We start from the raw sequence: 17,939 nt of genomic DNA, 5'->3' as shown, positions 1-17,939 counted from the left end.
CCTATGGCCAGAGGCGCCATTTGTAGAGTCACGTGCCCTGCCTGGCACAGTTATGTCTGCTAAATAAGAGTTATGCTGCATGTCCCATCTCCACCTTCTTCTCTCCTGTGCAGGTGGCAGGACCTCCTGGTGGGTGCCCCCTATTACTTTGAGCGGAAAGAGGAGGTAGGGGGTGCCATTTATGTCTTCATGAACCAGGCAGGCACCTCCTTCCCGGCCCACCCCTCCCTCCTTCTTCACGGCCCCAGTCGCTCTGCCTTTGGCTTCTCCGTGGCAAGCGTCGGTGACATCAACCAGGATGGATTCCAGGGTATGAGCCAGCACTCCTGCCCCAGCATCCACTGACTGAGAGCCAGCTGCATACCAGGCTTGACAGGGTCCGAAGAGATGACAGGCTGGGGCCCAGGTCTGGGGAGCTCACAGAAGTGCTGGAGAGACAGCGTGCAAAGGGAGCCCCCACAGAAGCGAGGCTTGGTAGACCTCCTGGAGGAGTGGACGTACCACTGGGCATCAAAGGCTGGGCTGAGTGTACACAGTGGAGGGAAGAGAAGGGGCACAACATGAGTGTGGTACACTTGCCTGATGTGCTCAAATCTAGTAGGTGTGGGTTGTTCACATCAGAGATGAGGCTGGAGAGGTAGTGTAGGGGTGGGGTGGCCGCTTTGAAAGCCAGGCAGAAAAACTAGGGCTTTATATTTGGGTTATGGCAGAGCGGTGTCCAAAAAGATTTGGGGGCAGGGATTTGATATGATAGCTTGGCACCTTGCAAGATGATTCTGGAGGGAGATGTGGGATGGATGGATGCGGGGAGCAAGGCTGGGGGTGTTAAGATCAAGAATATAGTATATCAGGTGTGGGACGTTAAGCGCTGGGACAAGATAGACGTCCCAGATATAGGGGATGTCATTCGTGCTCTGCAGGACTTGGGGACCAATCAGACCTGGTGTATCAAGGAGAGGGACAAATCAAGGGGTTGAGCCTGGTTGCCACGGGAGCACCTGGCGTATGTGTAAATCACTTCTCTGACAACCTCAACTTCCCAGAACATACCTGAAAACCAAAAGGAAGGCAGAGGCGCCGCTAAAGAGACAAAACAGGTGCTAGAAAGTCTAGTTAATGAAGCCCAAGCACTTACTGATACAAGAGTTGCCCAGTTGTCACTCAGGACCTACTTCCTTTTCCTTTTCTAACAAGCTTGGCTTTCTGGTTACCTAGACCTTATCAGGTCAAAAGCAGAAAACTAGAAAGTTTAAGAACACAAAACGTTTTAGATTTATTTGTGCAAATAATGTTTAGAATTAAAAAGCCTGGCCATTTTAACAAGTAAAGCTCACTAGACTGCTGTGATGATAATCCCAGCCCCCACACGGAGACACACATGGGCTTAGAGGCTCTTCTCTACTCCTCAGCTGTGTGACTTTGGGTTTCCTGAGCCTTTTTTCTCATCTATGAAGTGGGGACGGTAGTACCTACTGCCAAGAGAAAAAACAAAAAAAAGTAGTACCTACTGCCGGTACTCTTGTGAGGACTGGATGAGATGAGTGCTTGATAACTACCTGGCAAAGTCACCAACGGATAACACCTGCTTTTGTGACCCTGCTGGTAAATGTCATTAGAAGAACCAGGCGTCTGGAGGGGCGGTTGGTGGGGGAGAAGGAAGGCACTGCAATAAGGGAAAACAAACAACAGCCAGTGGTCAGAAATCTGGGGTTTAGGCCTGCTGGACACATTAACTTGCTTTGTGACTTTGGGTAAGTCACTTCCCTCTTCTGGACCTAATTTCCCTCATATAAAAGAGGCAATTGGGTGCCCAGTGGTCCCAGTTTTAATCCTGAGCCACAGAGCTCTGTTCCCTGATGCTCTGAGCACTGTCTGACAGGGAGGTCAATGCCATGCTGGGCTCTGTGGCCTGGAGCACAGGGTTGGGGAACTGTGGGGCCCATAGTACACGGGGTGACCCTGTACTGTCTCTCCTCCCCAGACGTTGCCGTGGGAGCCCCTTTCGAGGGCTTGGGCAAAGTGTACATCTACCACGGCAGCTCCAGGGGGCTCCTCAGACAGCCCCAGCAGGTATGGATGGACAGGGACGGAGGGGCCCTTCCTCCTTTCCCTCATCCACCCCTCCCTATTCCCCCTGGGCCCCGCTCCCTGGAGCCTACCCCAGAGCCTCTCCCCGCCACTTCCCTCTGCCTCCAGGTAATACACGGAGAGAAGCTGGGACTGCCTGGCTTGGCCACCTTCGGCTACTCCCTGAGTGGGCAGATGGATGTGGATGAGAACCTCTACCCAGACCTGCTGGTGGGGAGCCTGTCAGACCACATCGTGCTGCTGCGGTGAGCCAGGGCAACAGTGGGTGGGGGCCTTTCTCTCCTCCATCCCTGTCTGCATGGAGCCCCAGCTCTGTCCACCTTCAGCATCATGTCCGTGCAAACCTGAGCCCCGACCCCAGCCTGGCCTGGGACAGGCCAGAGGCATTGATGTCTGTGGGTTTTCCATGCAGGGCCCGGCCTGTCATCAACATCCTCCACAGGACCTTGGTGGCCAGGCCATCTGTACTGGACCCCACACTCTGCACAGCCACCTCCTGGTGAGACCCTCAGGCCCCACTCTGCCCACCCATCCCTCCTGATGTATGGGAAGACTCTCCCAAAACCCTCCCCTGGCAACTCCTGATAGCCCACCATTAAAGGGTTGATTCTTGGGTAAGCATGGCCCTCCCTACCCAACCTCATTAAAAAGCAAAATTCCTTGCAGGAGGTCATGGGTGAATTGGGGGTTGGGGCAATAGGGCACGGTGGTTGACAGTGGGAGCTCTGACTGCCTGGTTCAAATTCCAGGTATGGCCATTGCAGTGGTGGGGATGGGCTCTGGGGGGTGAGATCCTGCAAGGGGAGGGAAGAGAAATACACTTAGGTGATGGGATGTGGGGAAGGAGAGAGAGCCACCTTGAGCAAATTAATCTCTCCGAATCTCAGATTCCTTGCCTATAAAACAAAGTTAATCACCAATTCACAGGGCTGCTATGATCATCAAATGAGATAATATACAAATAGCCCTTAGCATGGCTCTCTATAAACCCTAAGTGCTCAAAAAATGTTAGTTGCTAAGATGGTTACAATAATGATGGTGATGACCCCAAGGTCTGTGTGTGAATGAGGGTACTGGATCAGAAGGCAGGGGGAGACAGGGCAGGGAAGTGGGGTGCGGGGTGGGGAGGGAGATCTGGACTGGGGATCCTGCCCAAGACTGGGCTGGGCCAACAACTGACTAATGACTTCAGGCAACTCCTGCTCTCAGGGCCTCCGTTTCCCCATTGGTGCCCTCTAACCCTGTTTTCTATGGCTCTGATGAGAGTGGGGAGGGAAGGGGCCAGGGACACCCCAGCCCAACCCTGTGGACTCCCCAGTTTTGTCCCTGCCTTTTCCCTGAAGGGCCCTGTTCCGCCTTGCCCAGGAAAAGGGGTGAAAGCCAGGGCCTGGATATCTGGGTCCCACTGTGACCAGACCCTCCTCCATGTCCCCCACCCTCAACAGCGTGCAGGTGGAGCTGTGCTTTGCTTACAACCAGAGTGCCGGGGACCCCAACTACAGGCGGAACATCAGTGAGTGCTGGGCTGCAGGGCGAGGGGGAGGGCATGCTCACCTGGTCTCTTGCTGACCACACTGTGCACCTGCAGCCCTGGCCTACACTCTGGAGGCCGACCGGGACCGCCGCCCACCCCGGCTCCGCTTTGCACGCAGTCAGTCAGCTATCTTCCATGGCTTCTTCTCCATGCCCGAGATGCGCTGCCAGACGCTGGAGCTGCTCCTGATGGTGAGGGAGGGGCGAGGGGTGGCACATGGGCTCCATGGCCCCAGGAAGAGGTAGCCAGAGTCCCCAAGGTCAAGGGTGAGGGAATGAGGTCTCCCCAGAGACAGAGGTGGCAGGTCGGCCTGGAAGGCCATAGGTAAGTAGAGGGTACAGTGCACAGCACCCAGCCCATGGTAGAGGAGAGAGGAGACCCTTGGAGTGCGGATGGGGGCCACAGTGAGGGGTGTGACATTCTCGCCTCAGCTCACCCCTGGGGAAAAGGCATCCGTTAGTAGGGGCAGGCTCAGGCTCTCTCTGGGACATCAGGGTGAGAAGGGAGAACTCAACCTGGGAACCCCAGGGATGAAGGGAAGCTCAACCCTCCCCCCAGAGGGATCCCTGGAGAGGAGGAGCCCCACCTTCTCACTTGTGGGTCAAGGTGGTACCAGTGGGGTCAATTTGGTGATCAGACGGGAGGGGGTTCAGCCTTACAGCGGGTTTTCAGGGTTGAGGTGGGGTGGGGGCCTTCAGCTCCTCCCTAGGGGTTTAGGATGGTGTGAGGATTCAACTTGGTTTGGAGGGCAGTACAGAGCTGGGTTCAGCGCACCTTCCTTTCCCAGGACAACGTCCGTGACAAACTCCGACCCATCATCATCTCCATGAACTACTCTTTACCTTTGCGGATGCCTGAGCGCCCCCGACTGGGGCTTCGGTCCCTGGACGCCTACCCGGTCCTCAACCAGGCGCAGGCTCTGGAGAACCACACGGAGGTGGGTGGGGCCGAAGGACAGGGACCCGGAGAGCTGTGGGGCCAGAGGGCGCTGTGAGTGGTGGGACCTCCACGCCTCCGACCACCCCCAGGTCCAGTTCCAGAAGGAGTGCGGGCCGGACAACAAGTGCGACAGCAACTTGCAGATGCAGGCGGCCTTCGTGTCTGAGCTGGGGCAGCGGCTGAGCAGGTGCGCTCTGGACCGCGGGGATTGGCCAAGGGTGGGGCGGACTTCACTGGCTTTGGGGAGTTGAGGGGCGGGGCCCTATTGGTCTGGAAGAGGGGAGAGAACTGGTAAGATCTGAGGGGAGGCGTCTCAGAGAGAGGCGAATCGGAGAGGAGGGACCTTAATTAGCGGGGTGGGAGCTGTTAAGACTGGCCTTCCCTGGCCAGAAAAGGGGCTTTCTTCTGGGGGCGGGGCCTAACAGGTCTGGGGCGGGCCCGGGGGCGGGGCTTTGGGCTCAGCCCGGGGCTCCTCCCCTCTCAGGCTCCCGTACAGTAGAGACTTCCGAAAACTGCTGCTGAGCATCAACTTGACCAACACCCCAAGCCGGGAGCGGGCTGGGGAAGACGCCCACGAGGCGCTGCTCACCCTGGCGGTGCCTCCCGCCCTGCTGCTGTCCTCAGTGCGCCCCGTGAGTGCCTTCCGCCCCCTCGGAGCCCAATCACGGCTCCACCACGTATATGCATCCTTCATACATGTCATGTACATGTGTTGTCATTTGCCATGTGTTCCCCGCCCCCCCCCCCCTCAACTCCTCTAGGCTGGGCTTCCTCAGGTGCCTGCAGCGTCTCTGCTGCTAGGAGAACACATGGGTTCTCAGGCCTCTAGGGCTTCAGGCCCTGTACCACAGGAGAGGGGCGGGACAAGCCCTAGTCTGACCACCCAGACGTGATTTGTCTTCTTTCTTCAGCCTGGAGCTTGCCAAGCCAACGAGACCATGACCATCGTTTGCGAGCTGGGGAACCCCTTCAAACGGAACCAGAGGGTGAGCGCCGACCACACCCTCCCAACCCCGTGGGTCCCAGGCTACTCCTCTGATGAGTTCCTTATCTTCACTCTGCCTGCCTGCTTCCCAGGCCTCCTTGAAGCAAAGAGCCAGAGTGGAGGGGGGGGGGATACAGTAGGGGGGGGGGAGAGACCCAGAGACAGAAAAATGGGGCCACTAGGGAGCTATGCACAAAGCTAGAGCAGGTGGAGGTGAGGAAACCGATTTTGCTGAGCACCTACTATGTGCCAGGCCCTGACCCCAAGGCTGTGCTTCTTTTATATGATATAATTCTCACAACCTTCTGAGGAGGTAGATGCTGATTTACAGAAAGGAAACATGGGCTTATATAGTTTCAGTGATTGCTCAAGGTCATGTGGCTCAAAAGTAGCAGAGATATTACTAACAGAAGAGAATGGGAAAAGGGAAAGAGAAGGGGCTAGGAAGGTGGAAAAATGGAGACAGGTGGCAGTGGGAGACCGCACCCTGAATGGGAGGAGGAGGCCAGAGAACCAACTCCATAGCGTAGCATTCAGCCCCTCGCTTCCCCATGGCCTCACCCCTGCCTGGCCCCAAACGCCCCTCTCTGCCTCCCTCACCCTCATGGCAGATGGAGCTGCTCATTGCCTTCGAGGTCATTGGGGTGACCCTGCACACAAGGGAACTCCAGGCACAGCTGCAGCTCTCCACGTGAGTGACCTCGAGAAGCCAGGCTATGTCGGGGTTGAGATGTCCTGGGCCCCCCCACCCCAGCCTCAGCTGACACATTCCTCCCCTGCCCTCCCCATTCTTTCCCCAGGTCAAGTCACCAGGATGACCTGTGGCCCGTAACCCTGACTCTGCTGGTGGACTACACACTCCAGGCCTCGCTCAGCATGTGGGTACCACTCCCCCCAACCCCAGCCTGCTGGGCCTGAGCTAGGGTCTCCCCTGCCTAAGGTGTCTCTCAAGCTCCTCTGAGACACCTCTCCTGGCTCGGTATCCTTAGGCCAAGACATATCAATATCACTATCATTATTGTTACTATTATTATTATTCTCCTTGCAAAGCAGGTAGCAGTGAAGGAATCAGAAACTCTGGGGCTAAGGTGTTGGTGTGGCCCTGCCATTTCATGAGAGCTTGTTGTGCTAAGGATATATTTTTTTTATATATTTTTTTAAACATCTTTAGTGGAGTATAATTGCTTTACCATGGTGTGTTAGTTTCTGCTTTATAACAAAGTGAATCAGTTATACATATACATATATCTCCATATCTTTTCCCTCTTGCGTCTCCCTCCCACCCTCCCTATCCCACCCCTCTAGGTGGTCACAAAGCACGGAGCTGATCTCCCTGTGCTATGCGGCTGCTTCCCACTAGCTATCTGTTTTACGTTTGGTAGTGTATATATGTCCATGCCACTCTCTCACTTTGTCACAGCTTACCCTTCCCCCTCCCCGTGTCCTCAGGTCCATTCTCTAGTAGGTCTGTGACTTTATTCCAGTCTTGCCCCTAGGTTCTTCATGACCATTTTTTAAAAAATTTTAAATTCCATGTATATGTGTTAGCATACGGTATTTGTTTTTCTCTTTCTGACTTACTTCCCTCTGTATGACAGACTCTAGGGGAAGCAACCTAAGTGTCCATCAACAGATGAATGGATAAAGAAGATGTGGCATGTATATACAATGCTAAGGATTTTATATACATCATCTCATTGTCTTCTCACAACAGCCCCATTATATAGTGACCCTGCTTAACAGATTAACCCCACTTTACAGATGAAGAAACTGAGGCTCAGAGAGGATAAACAACTTGTTTGAGGCCATACAGCTAGTAAATGCTAGAGCTGGGGTTTATCTCAGGTCTGCCTGATATCAGAGGAGTTGTAGTTAACCTTGGTGCCCCCGCCCCCGCAAGGGCCCCTCCCATCCCCTGTGACTCCAGCATCTTTCTTACCCCTAGGGTGAGTCACCGGCTACAAAGCTTCTTTGGGGGGACAGTGATGGGTGAGTCTGGCATGAAAACTGTGGAGGATGTGGGAAGCCCTCTCAAGTATGAGTTCCAGGTAAGGGGACCTCTGGGTCCAGGGTCTGAGGGTGTGAGGGTGGGGGTTGGTGAGATGGAGGTGGTTTTCCAGGAGACAGTAGCCATGACACCCCTTGTACCCGCAGGTGGGCCCAGTGGGGGAAGGGCTGGCAGCCCTTGGTACCCTGATCCTGGGGCTGGAGTGGCCCTATGAAGTCAGCAATGGCAAGTGGCTGCTATACCCCACGGAGATCACGGTCCACGGCAATGGGTCCTGGCACTGCCGGCCACCTGGAGACCTTGTCAACCCTCTCAACCTCACTCTCTCTGTAAGGACACCAGGGGAAGCGTTCACTTGCATCTCATTTCCTTTGCAACCTGCAGGGCAGAGAGGCCAGCGTCTTCCTCTCCCTCTCCTCCTACACCTCTGGGGCCTGCCCCTCCACCTGCCCTTTCCTCCTCTCCTCACCTTTGATCCTCCCTCCAACAAATCACCTCTTCCCCCTTCAGGTTCCTGGGGACAGGCCCCCATCTCCACAACGCAGGCGGCGACAACTGGACCCCGGGGGAGGCCAGGGCCCCCTGCCGGTCACTCTGGCTGCTGCCAAGAAAGCCAAGTCTGAGATCCAGCTGGTGAGTGACCGGGGCAAGGTTGGAGGGGATTGCGCCCACCCATCACAGGGTGCACACGAAGCAAGGGAGATAGGTGCTACGCCCCAGGAGAACCCAGTCTGATGAGGTGATGTGGCCCCTGCCTTCAGGAGCCTCCAGTCAGGGGGAGGGACTCATCTCCTGCCCTCAGAGGGACCCCGCTGCCCTTGCCTTGTGTTGGGGAGCAGCCAGTACAGTGGACTGAAGGGAGAAATACTGATTCTGTTCCCAGGAGCCCCAACCTGTTGGGGGTGATATAGCTGCTCAAAGCTTTGATCCTTAGGGCTGGGAATGGGGAGAGGCAAGATGAAGACAGGGTGCAGGGCGCCCTCTGTCAGAAGGGAGAGGGGAGCAGACCTGGGCAGCAAGTTGAGGTCTAGCTGGGTGGAGAGGGAGAAGTGGCCTTCCAAGTAGAGGGAGCCGGCAGGACCAAAGGCTCAGCGTGGGAAGGCATTGGAAAGGTGGCGTTTGGGATTGGGCCCCATTTACACGAACAAGGATCAGATTTCCCGTTCCCCCTGTCGCTGGCATCTATGTATGCCTGGCCCAAAGAATGTGCCTTAAACACGTAAGTGCAGTGTGCGTGAGTGAAGGGATTAGGGCAGGCCCCTTCAGGTCAGCCATGGGTGGGACAAAGCCAGGGGCGAAGCCTGAAGAATCTAGAGACCCAGACTGTCTCGTGTTCTGTGTTCCCTGCCCACCTCAGAGCTGTGGCGGTGACCACACCCGCTGTGTGTGGCTGGAGTGCCGGATTCCTGATGCCCCCGTCATCACCAACGTGACAGTGCAGGCACGAGTGTGGAACAGCACCTTCATCGAGGTCAGTGCTGGGGTCTGGAGGTCTCCACTGCCACCCATCCGGGCAGGGAGAGCAACAGGAAGAGGATGAGGCTAGAGTGCATGTGTGTGCCCAAGTGTGTGTCAGTGACTGCATGGAGACTGATACACGCTGGGTTGTGCACCTGTTACTGTGTCAGTGTTAGTCTGTACATCTGTGTGGGGGATATGACATAAGTTTGTCTCTAGCCAAGATGACCTTCTCTCACATGTTCATTATTCTGTCACGTGTCCATTGCTTTCCCACCTCCCTGCTTTGGTCCGTGCTGTTCCTTCCCCCTGGATGCCGGCTCGCCTCTGTTATCTCTGCATGTAAACTTCTGTTCAGGCTTCACAGTCTCCCTCAAGAGACCACCAGCGAGGTCTTTTCTGACTTTTCCAGCTGAAAATGACCTCTCCCCTCTGGACACGCACAGAACTTTCTCAGAAACCACACATGCCACTCACCATGCTCTGCTCTGGGTTGCAGTGCCAGCCGTCTTGTGCCACGTAGACCAAACTTTTTCTGTAAATGACTAGATGAAACGTCTTTTCAGCTCTGTGGGCCACGTGCTTTCTGTTGCGACTACTCAGTTCTGCACAGTAGCACAAAGCTGCCACAGACAATAATAGATGAACGGGCGTGTCTATGTGCCAGAAATACTTTATTTACAAAAGCAGGTCATGGGCCAGATTTAGCCCACAGGCCGGACCTAGACTGTGACCTTCATTGTCTCTGCTGTCCCCAGCATCCAGCACAGGACCTGACGCACAGATGAATGAATGACGTGTGTTCGTGTGTAGAGGAGAGGCCTGGTGTCAGGTCCTTTTGTGTGCTGCTTAAGGATGGGGGGGATGGTGTCCTGGGGGTTGTTGTTGACCCTGAGGGAGGGTCAGGAGAGAGGCTCAGAAGGGCTTCAGCTGCTTCTTTTGACCCATCCTTCCCCCCTCCAGGATTACAAAGACTTTGACCGAGTCAGGGTAGCCAGCTGGGCCACCCTGTTCCTCCGAACCAGCGTCCCCACCATCAACATGGAGAACAAGACGGTGCGGGTGAGTGATCGTGCTAGGAGACAGCAGTGCCTGGCCAGGGCATGGGAGAACAGGGCATCTTTTCAGAGCATGTTCACACGCTTTAGCTATGTGGTCTCAATCTTGGCAGCACATTGGAATCCTCTGGAGGACTTCTGGTGTCTGGACTACACCCCTGATCAATGAAATCTGAGTCTGTGGAGGTGGGACCCCAGTGTTGGTATGTTAAAAAGTACCCCCCAGTGATTCTACCGTGCAGCCAGGGTTGAGAACCTCTGCGTGAGCTCATTTGATCTGCACGACATCTCTGTGAAGATGTTCCATCTCCGTGGAAACTTGAAAAGAAAGTTCCCAAACTTGATTCTGAGTTACATATGGAAGAATAAATATGACAAAATGGCTAATAATTTGTTATGAAAGGGATATAAGTGGAGATATGAAGGGGGTAGGTATAGGAGGTGAATGACGTTTTGGTTAAATACATTATGGTACATTTCCTAAAATAAATTAAGGTAGTATAGGAAGGGCCAGAAAGATCAATGGAACAGGATAAAAATTTACTTTATTATACAGATGGCATTTTTAATCAGGCGAAAAAGGTAAACAAGTAGTATTGGGAGAACACATTTGGAAAGTAAAGGCAAACCCCTGCCTCACACCGTAAACAAAAACACATTTGAGTTAGATTAAATATTTAAATATCGGAAATAAAATCTATTATACCAGAAGAAAATTCAGGAAATAATTTAATAATCTTTAATTATAGACAAAGGGAGTTATTTTATTAAACCCAGAAGTCACAAAGGAAATATTTGACAAATTAGACTATATGAAATTTTATTTTATGTTATTTTTTATTTTTTTAATTTTTATTGGAGTATAGTTGATTTACAATGTTGTATTAGTTTCAGGTGTACAGCAAAATGAATCAGTTATAAGAGACTGTATGAAATTTTAAATCTGTGTACAGCAAAAGAGATGGTAAGGAAACTAAAAAGGCAAATGATACATTGCTTTTTAAAAAAGTTTATAGCATACATGATAAAGTATTGATAGACATATATATATATATATATATATATTTTTTTTTTTTACGGTACGCGGGCCTCTCACTGCTGCGGCCTCTCCCGTTGCGGAGCACAGGCTCCGGACGCGCAGGCTCAGCGGCCATGGCTCACGGGCCCAGCCGCTCCGCGGCATGTGGGATCTTCCCGGACCAGGGCACGAACCCGTGTCCCCTGCATCGGCAGGCGGACTCTCAACCACTGCGCCACCAGGGAAGCCCCCCGACATATTTTTTATATGTAAAGATAAAGGGTGGCATAGAGATAAACAGGCAGTGTACATAGAGTGAAATACCAATGTTCAATTCAATAGTAAAGAAACAAAAATAATAGCAATAAGATTTTTTTCCTATCATATTAGAAAATATTAAAAAGAATAATGCTGTCCGGTGCTGATGAGGTAGAAGGAAATGCTATTGATTGGAATATAAATTGATGGATTCCTTTTGGAGATGAATTTATCAATATCTATTAAATTTTAATTGCACATTTCCTTTGATCCTGCACATGATAATATATCTCAAGGAGCTAATAGGACAAGTTTGCAAACATAAATATATGGGGATATTTTTAAAGCATTGTTTATAATGGCATAAGATTGGAAACAATCTAAATGTCTTTCAGTAGGAGATTGGTTCAATTAATTATGGTACATTTCCTACAATGACTATGCAGTCATCAGAAGAGACTAGGTTGATCTTTATTAATTGACATCGAAAGATAATGAAAAAGTTCGCAGAAGAGTGCATAGAGTACACACAGATCCCATTTATGTGGAAGAAAAAATATATATGTTTAACACATACATTTAAAAATATGGAAAGAGGACTTCCCTGGCGGTCCAGTGGTTAAGACTCCACCCTTCCAATGCAGGGGGTGCAGGTTCAATCCCTGGTCAGGGAACTAAGATCCCAAATGTTGCACAGCACGGCCAAAAAAATAAAAAAAAATTATACATATATATATATGGAAAGAGATTCAACAATATGTTGAAGATAGCTTTTTCTATGGAGTAAAATTACTGGGAACCTTTAATTTTCTTCATGTCATCTTTTAAAAAAAATAATCAAAATAACTTTCTGTTGTTGTTGTTGTTTTTTGTTTGTTTGTTTGTTTTTTTGCGGTACGCGGGCCTCTCACTGTTGTGGCCTCTCCCGTTGCGGAGCACAGGCTCCGGACGCGCAGGCTCAGCGGCCATGGCTCACGGGCCCAGCCACTCCGCGGCATGTGGGATCTTCCCGGACCGGGGCACGAACCTGTGTCCCCTGTATTGGCAGGCGGACTCTCAACCACTGTGCCACCAGGGAAGACCCCAAAATAACTTTTTAAGAAATAATAATGTAGCATCAGAAAAAATATTTTTCTATATATAAATGTATATTTAAAATATATGAAATAACTTCATATTATAAAACATATATAATTATATATATATAATATATATATATATCTTCATTGTAGGGGGAGAAAAAATTGTACTGTATGCTATGCACTCTTTGTTTTTTTTGTAAGTATTTATGGAGTGTTGCTGTGTACCAGCTATTGCTCAAAGCAGTTTACTCATATTAAACACATTTAATCCTCTCCAGCAACCTATGATGATGTAGGTATTATTAGCATAATCCCCATTTTATAGATGAACAACAGAGAGGTTAAGTGACTCGCCCAAGGTCACACAACTAGTGAATAACACAGCTAGGGCTTGAACCCAGGCTCCAGAACCCATGCTTTTGGTTTTACTTTTGGTTCTCTACTGGATTATGAGGTAGGCATTATGATCCCCTCAGAGAGCATGAAATGGAGATTCAGAGAGGTGAAATTACTTGTCCAAGGTTCCACAGCTTGTGAAGGATGGAGCTGGTACCCAAGCCCAGATGTGTGGGTCACAAACCCAGACTACAGGCTGCCTCCCAGATCTGAGGCTGCTCCTGTGGAGAAAGGGGAGGATGGAGGAATCTGTGGCTGTCAGTGTACGGGCAGGGGCTTTTCCAGTCCCTGAGTGCCCCCTACTGGCAGTAGATCAAAAAGCAGGGACCTGCGCAGATGTACTAGAGGACGCTGGGAGGGGGAAGGATAAGCTGTGACAAAGTGAGAGAGTGGCATGGACATATGTACACTACCAAATGTAAAACAGATAGCTAGTGGGAAGCAGCCGCATAGCACAGGGAGATCAGCTCCGTGCTTTGTGACCACCTAGAGGGGGGGGATAGGGAGGGGGGGAGGGAGGGGAGACGCAAGAGGGAAGAGATATGGGGATATATGTATATGTATAACTGATTCACTTTGTTATAAAGCAGAAACTAACACACCATTGTAAAGCAATTATAGTCCAATAAAGATGTTTAAAATAAATACATAAATAAAAATTTAAAAATAAATAAATAAATATGTGCAACTAAAAAAAAAAAAAAAAAAAAAGCAGGGTCCTGGGTCCAGCTGGAATAGGAGGGATGAGCTCTGGGCCTAAGGGCATGGATACAAGGCTGAGCCCCTTCTCACCCCCTCCAGTTCTCCGTGGACATTGACTCTGAGCTGGTGGAGGAGCTGCCGGCCGAGATCGAGCTGTGGCTGGTGCTTGTGGCTGTGAGTGCCGGGCTGCTGCTGCTGGGGTTGATCATCCTCTTGCTGTGGAAGGTTAGGACACCCAGCCCGCCACTGGGACGCCCACTCTGGGACCTCCTGCCAGCAGACCCTCACCAACTCTCCCTTCATCTCAGTCCTCACTTCCATCTCACCCCCCGTCCCCCAAGTCCCCCCTACCTCTTCGCAGCTCCCAGTCGCACCCCCTGCCCCATCCTCATCTCACCCAGGATGCTCCTGCCTGGGTTAATGGGGGGACCTGCAAGCCAGAAAGGGGAACCAGGAGCTCTGGCTCCTGCTACATCACCAAGCTGGGGCTGGGACCCAGGCATCCGGGCCCCCGTTCATGAGTGCTGCTGGCAAGGACCCCCCAACCCCCCCTGATGGCCCCTCCCCACCTCCTCCCCTCCGCAGTGCGGCTTCTTCAAGCGAGCCCGCACTCGGGCCCTGTATGAAGCTAAGAGGCAGAAGGCGGAGATGAAGAGCCAGCCATCAGAGACAGAGAGGCTGACGGACGACTACTGAGGGGGGCAGCCCCCCACCCCTGGTCCACTGGGTAACGCGGCCTCTGGGCCCCTTCCCCCAAGCCCCCAGCTGGCTGGGGCCTCTGACTCTGTTCTGTCTGCTCCTCTTCCTTTATGGGCCCTCTCTGCACGTCACTCTGTCCCCAGCACCACCACAAAGAACAGGCCACTCTGTCGGCCTCCTCCTCCGCACCCTGGGAGAGCTCGGGGTGTCTGCTCTCACCAGCCTCCCCACTGAGCCCCTCAAGGACTTGGGACCCCCAGAGGGAACCATAAAACCCTCCCTGTGCCCCCTCTGCTTTCTGAGGATCGGAAAAGGGTCAAGGCCAAGGCCAGGCCCCATCTTTGTAGGCCACAAGACAAACTTCAGAGTGATTCCACACCCCCATCCCCACCTCTAGAGAAGGAGGGCACTAGTAGAGTCCTTCTTCTGGGAACCAGCCCTCTTCCTCTTGGGAGTCCCCTGGGGTGACAAACTGACCTCTCCCAACACTGTGGTCAGGGTAGATCACCACCTCTCCCAGCCATTCCGTCAGCAGTCTCAGCGACTGCCCCTCTGTCTCCATCTGCCTCTCCCTCTCCTCTCTGCCTTCCTCAACTCCTCCTTCCTCTGGGGCCTGGGATGGGGAACCTTGTCCTCCCCGTCTCAGCGCAGGGAGATGGCATTGTGTTTGGGTAGGGGTCCTGGCTTTGAGGACCTCCGGGTGGGGAAGGAAGGGGCTGGGCACATCTTCCCACTGGCGCAAAAGCTGGATGCTAAGGGCCTTTCTCTTCTCTCCTTCTCCAGTGTGACTTCTTTAAGCGGACCCGCTATTACCGGATCATGCCCAAGTACCACGGGGTGCGGATCCGGGAGGAGGAGCGCTACCCACCTCCAGGGAGCACCCTGCCCACCAAGAAGCACTGGGTGACCAGCTGGCAGACTCGCGACCGATACTACTGACATCCTCCCTGATCCCACCCCTGCTCCCCTAGTGTCCCCTTCTTCTATTTATCATAAGTTATGCCCTGACGGTCCACAGGGGCTACTGCCTTTGGCTGGCACCAGCAGGCTCGGGCACACACACCTCTTCAAGTGTATGCACGTGCCCTCCAGCCATGGCCTTCTCCCCGAAGGAGGGCTGGGGCCGTGGAACTTGCACTGCTGAGCACTGCAGCCCTGTGCCCTGGACACATATGAGCACATGTGGGTCCTACTGCTTGAGGACTGTGCTTGTGCACCCCAGATGGTGCATGGACATGCGTGTGCCAGCCTCTGCCTGTGCCGTAACCAAGCCCAAGGGCCTCCACCAGAGCCAGGAGGAAGAGGCCCCCAATGTGGTGACACCTCCTCTGTCACACTGGACCCATCGTGAGCCATAGTCACTGGACTGACTGTCCTCAAGATGAAAACTACTGACAGGCCCCCGGTGCAGCTCCCAATACCCATGCCAGAGAGTCGGAGCCTGCCTAAGGTTGTCCAAGGGGGTGTTCACAGGACCTGGCATGCTCAGACCCGAGAGCAGAAGGAACTAGAAGGAAGGTCCCCAGGATGGCTTTCTTTCATGAATCGTTGCGAAACCTCTGTCCTCAGCCATGACCATTCCATGCACTAGCAGGAAATTCAGCCCTAAGAAACAAAGATGGACACAGTGCTAGGCAGCCAGGACACACTGTGCTGGGACTGCCCTGGGAGCACAATGGAATCCTCAACAGAAGAGGGGACTGGTCCTGGGCCAAGGAGATGTTGGAAGGATACAGAGCAGATACCCCTTTTCAGCCACATTACCATCCTGGCCTGGAGGGACCCCCACAAGGTCACAGAGGGAGCGACGCTTGAATGTAGAACAGGGAGGGAGCCCCATGACGCCACATAAGCCAGACCCCCCCCTGCCCCCCCCCGACCATGGGCTGGAGACCTAGAAGTGAAGGTCTTGGCTGTCCTTGGCTTTCAGAGCCAGATTAGCTCTGCCTTCTCCCCTGTGGCCCATTCTAGAAGTTGAGGCTGGTTCCAGAAAACCTCTCCTGACCCCTGCCTATTGGCAGGCCCCCTCCCCAACCCCTGCCCACTTCCATGGTACTGTAGGGGAGCTCCCTCCCCCTCCTCGTGCCTTCTTTGTATATAGGCTTCTCACGGCAGCCAGTAAAGAGCTCCCAGTTTGTACACGCTGCATCTGCCTCCATCCACCCCCACGCCTCACCAACGCCATTCGGTCTGACGGATCATGCTACCTAGCTGACCCCCAGGTGGACAAAGCCAGGTGCAGGGCTCATAGAGGTTGGGAGGGTGAAGCTCTATGGCGGAGATACCTGCTCCTGTTCTCAGGGGTGTCCCAGTCTAAGGGATGGTCATGGTCACGTAACTGACATCCAGAACACAAGATGAACGAAAAGACCTGAGTAGACTGGATGGAACCCAAAATGGCTTCATGGTGGAGAGTGCGCCAGGCCTGGGGAAGAGGCGGTGGAGTGCAGGGTCTGGAAGAAGCAGGAAGCTACTGTGCTGTAGAAGCAGGTAGTCCCGGGGAATGGTGGAGTGAGGCTGGGTGCACAGGTGGAGAGCCGAGAGCCCTCGTCTGGTGGCTAAATTCAGACAAGAACCTGCTTTACTGCCTCAGTTCCCCCACAACCAGCCCTAGGCCCCATGATGAGTCGAGCAAAAGGTGGACCACTGAACCAAGCCCGGAAAAACTGAAAGGTCGTAGTATCCATGTCCTAGCCTCTGGGCAGGGGTACCTGGAGCCCTAGCCTGCGGCAGCTCCTCCAGACGTGCTGCTGTCCTGAGTCCACAGCCACAGTCCACAGCTCTCCGCTGCGCTAAGGTTGTCCTAAATCATGGCACAGGTCCTTCTGTTAATTGTCCCTAAGGCGGTGACCTTTGGCAAGAAAGAAGGCCGGAAATTACCACCCAGAGAAGCCTAGGGGCAGCTCTTCAATTCAGCTACTCAGAGCCCTCAGACCCAGCCGCTGTCTCGGGCTCCTCCTGACGTGTCTGCCTTCCTGTGCCAGCTGTCTGCCCTCCCCACCCTCTACTAGAGCCCACCCCCTCACTTTCTGTGCTGGGATTTGTCACTGATTGACAGTGAAATGTCCAATTCCTCCAGGAGAACCCCAGCCCCTACCCAGAGCTCTCAGAACCAGTAACCGGAGACCTCAGTTTGTTTTCCAGAATCTGGGTTATTCACTGGGCCAGGAATAATACACGTGTGGGCTGCCAGAGCCCAGCTCAGGTTGAGCAGAGTTCCGTGCAGTTCGGTCCAGTCCTTTGCAACCACTTCCTGCTGAAGAAAGAAGTGGGATCTCCACATCCCTCTGGCCAGCTTCACAGGCCCAGCCCTCCACCTCCTGTGAGCACCTGTTTGGATAAGAACACACCGTCTGTCTCACACACACAGTTGTGAGAATAAGTAGTCATTTTTCAGGACTGGTGCAGCTACCCTTTCATGAAAGAAACATACTGGCAGAGATGCAGCAATGTCCACTTTATAGAAAAGGACCCTTTCTAATGCCAAGCTTCTTGAGCTCCTTGGAGCTGCAGCACCTCCGAACAGTTTCAGAAGAGGGTCTTGGCTTTTATATCACTAAAAGAATCCATAAAGTAATTCTCTTCTCTGGTCACAGGGCTGGATTGCATTTCCTGGGCCCTCCTGGTTGGATGAGGCCACGTGAGGCCATTCCGGCCGACGAGTTGTCAGCCAGAGGGAAGGGGATCAATTCTGGGCTGAGACAGTTAATTGCT

At 53.0% G+C, this 17,939-nt stretch overlaps 1 protein-coding gene across 4 annotated transcripts in view; it reads left to right on the top strand.

Annotated features, from left to right (window-relative positions):
* The window catches only part of ITGA3 (integrin subunit alpha 3), a 30,673-nt gene extending 12,908 nt beyond the window's left edge, over nucleotides 1–17,765 (top strand). Inside the window, exons 8-27 of one of the 4 annotated variants that reach the window (XM_029212706.1) lie at nucleotides 114–310; nucleotides 1,982–2,070; nucleotides 2,197–2,333; nucleotides 2,501–2,587; nucleotides 3,534–3,601; nucleotides 3,677–3,813; nucleotides 4,410–4,559; nucleotides 4,651–4,748; nucleotides 5,046–5,193; nucleotides 5,473–5,547; nucleotides 6,158–6,237; nucleotides 6,347–6,424; nucleotides 7,492–7,594; nucleotides 7,701–7,883; nucleotides 8,065–8,187; nucleotides 8,912–9,025; nucleotides 9,976–10,074; nucleotides 13,626–13,751; nucleotides 14,112–14,253; nucleotides 15,009–17,765. In XM_029212706.1, coding sequence (XP_029068539.1) covers nucleotides 114–310; nucleotides 1,982–2,070; nucleotides 2,197–2,333; nucleotides 2,501–2,587; nucleotides 3,534–3,601; nucleotides 3,677–3,813; nucleotides 4,410–4,559; nucleotides 4,651–4,748; nucleotides 5,046–5,193; nucleotides 5,473–5,547; nucleotides 6,158–6,237; nucleotides 6,347–6,424; nucleotides 7,492–7,594; nucleotides 7,701–7,883; nucleotides 8,065–8,187; nucleotides 8,912–9,025; nucleotides 9,976–10,074; nucleotides 13,626–13,751; nucleotides 14,112–14,222 — 2,203 coding nt within the window. In that variant the 3' untranslated portion in view covers nucleotides 14,223–14,253; nucleotides 15,009–17,765. Of the gene's footprint in view, nucleotides 1–113; nucleotides 311–1,981; nucleotides 2,071–2,196; nucleotides 2,334–2,500; nucleotides 2,588–3,533; nucleotides 3,602–3,676; nucleotides 3,814–4,409; nucleotides 4,560–4,650; nucleotides 4,749–5,045; nucleotides 5,194–5,472; nucleotides 5,548–6,157; nucleotides 6,238–6,346; nucleotides 6,425–7,491; nucleotides 7,595–7,700; nucleotides 7,884–8,064; nucleotides 8,188–8,911; nucleotides 9,026–9,975; nucleotides 10,075–10,183; nucleotides 10,264–13,625; nucleotides 13,752–14,111; nucleotides 14,254–15,008 lie in introns of those variants that run through there. The other 3 variants (XM_029212707.1, XM_029212705.1, XM_029212708.1) reach the window with 3 other exon arrangements.
* The last annotated feature ends 174 nt before the right edge of the window (nucleotides 17,766–17,939 follow it).

This window comes from Monodon monoceros, unplaced genomic scaffold (genome assembly GCF_005190385.1).
Source record: "Monodon monoceros isolate NGI ecotype Baffin Bay Population unplaced genomic scaffold, NGI_Narwhal_1 Super_Scaffold_9, whole genome shotgun sequence".
Classification (NCBI taxonomy): Eukaryota; Metazoa; Chordata; class Mammalia; order Artiodactyla; family Monodontidae; genus Monodon; species Monodon monoceros.
Note: the sequence above shows the minus strand (reverse complement) of the source record. Positions and strands in the feature narration are given on the sequence as shown.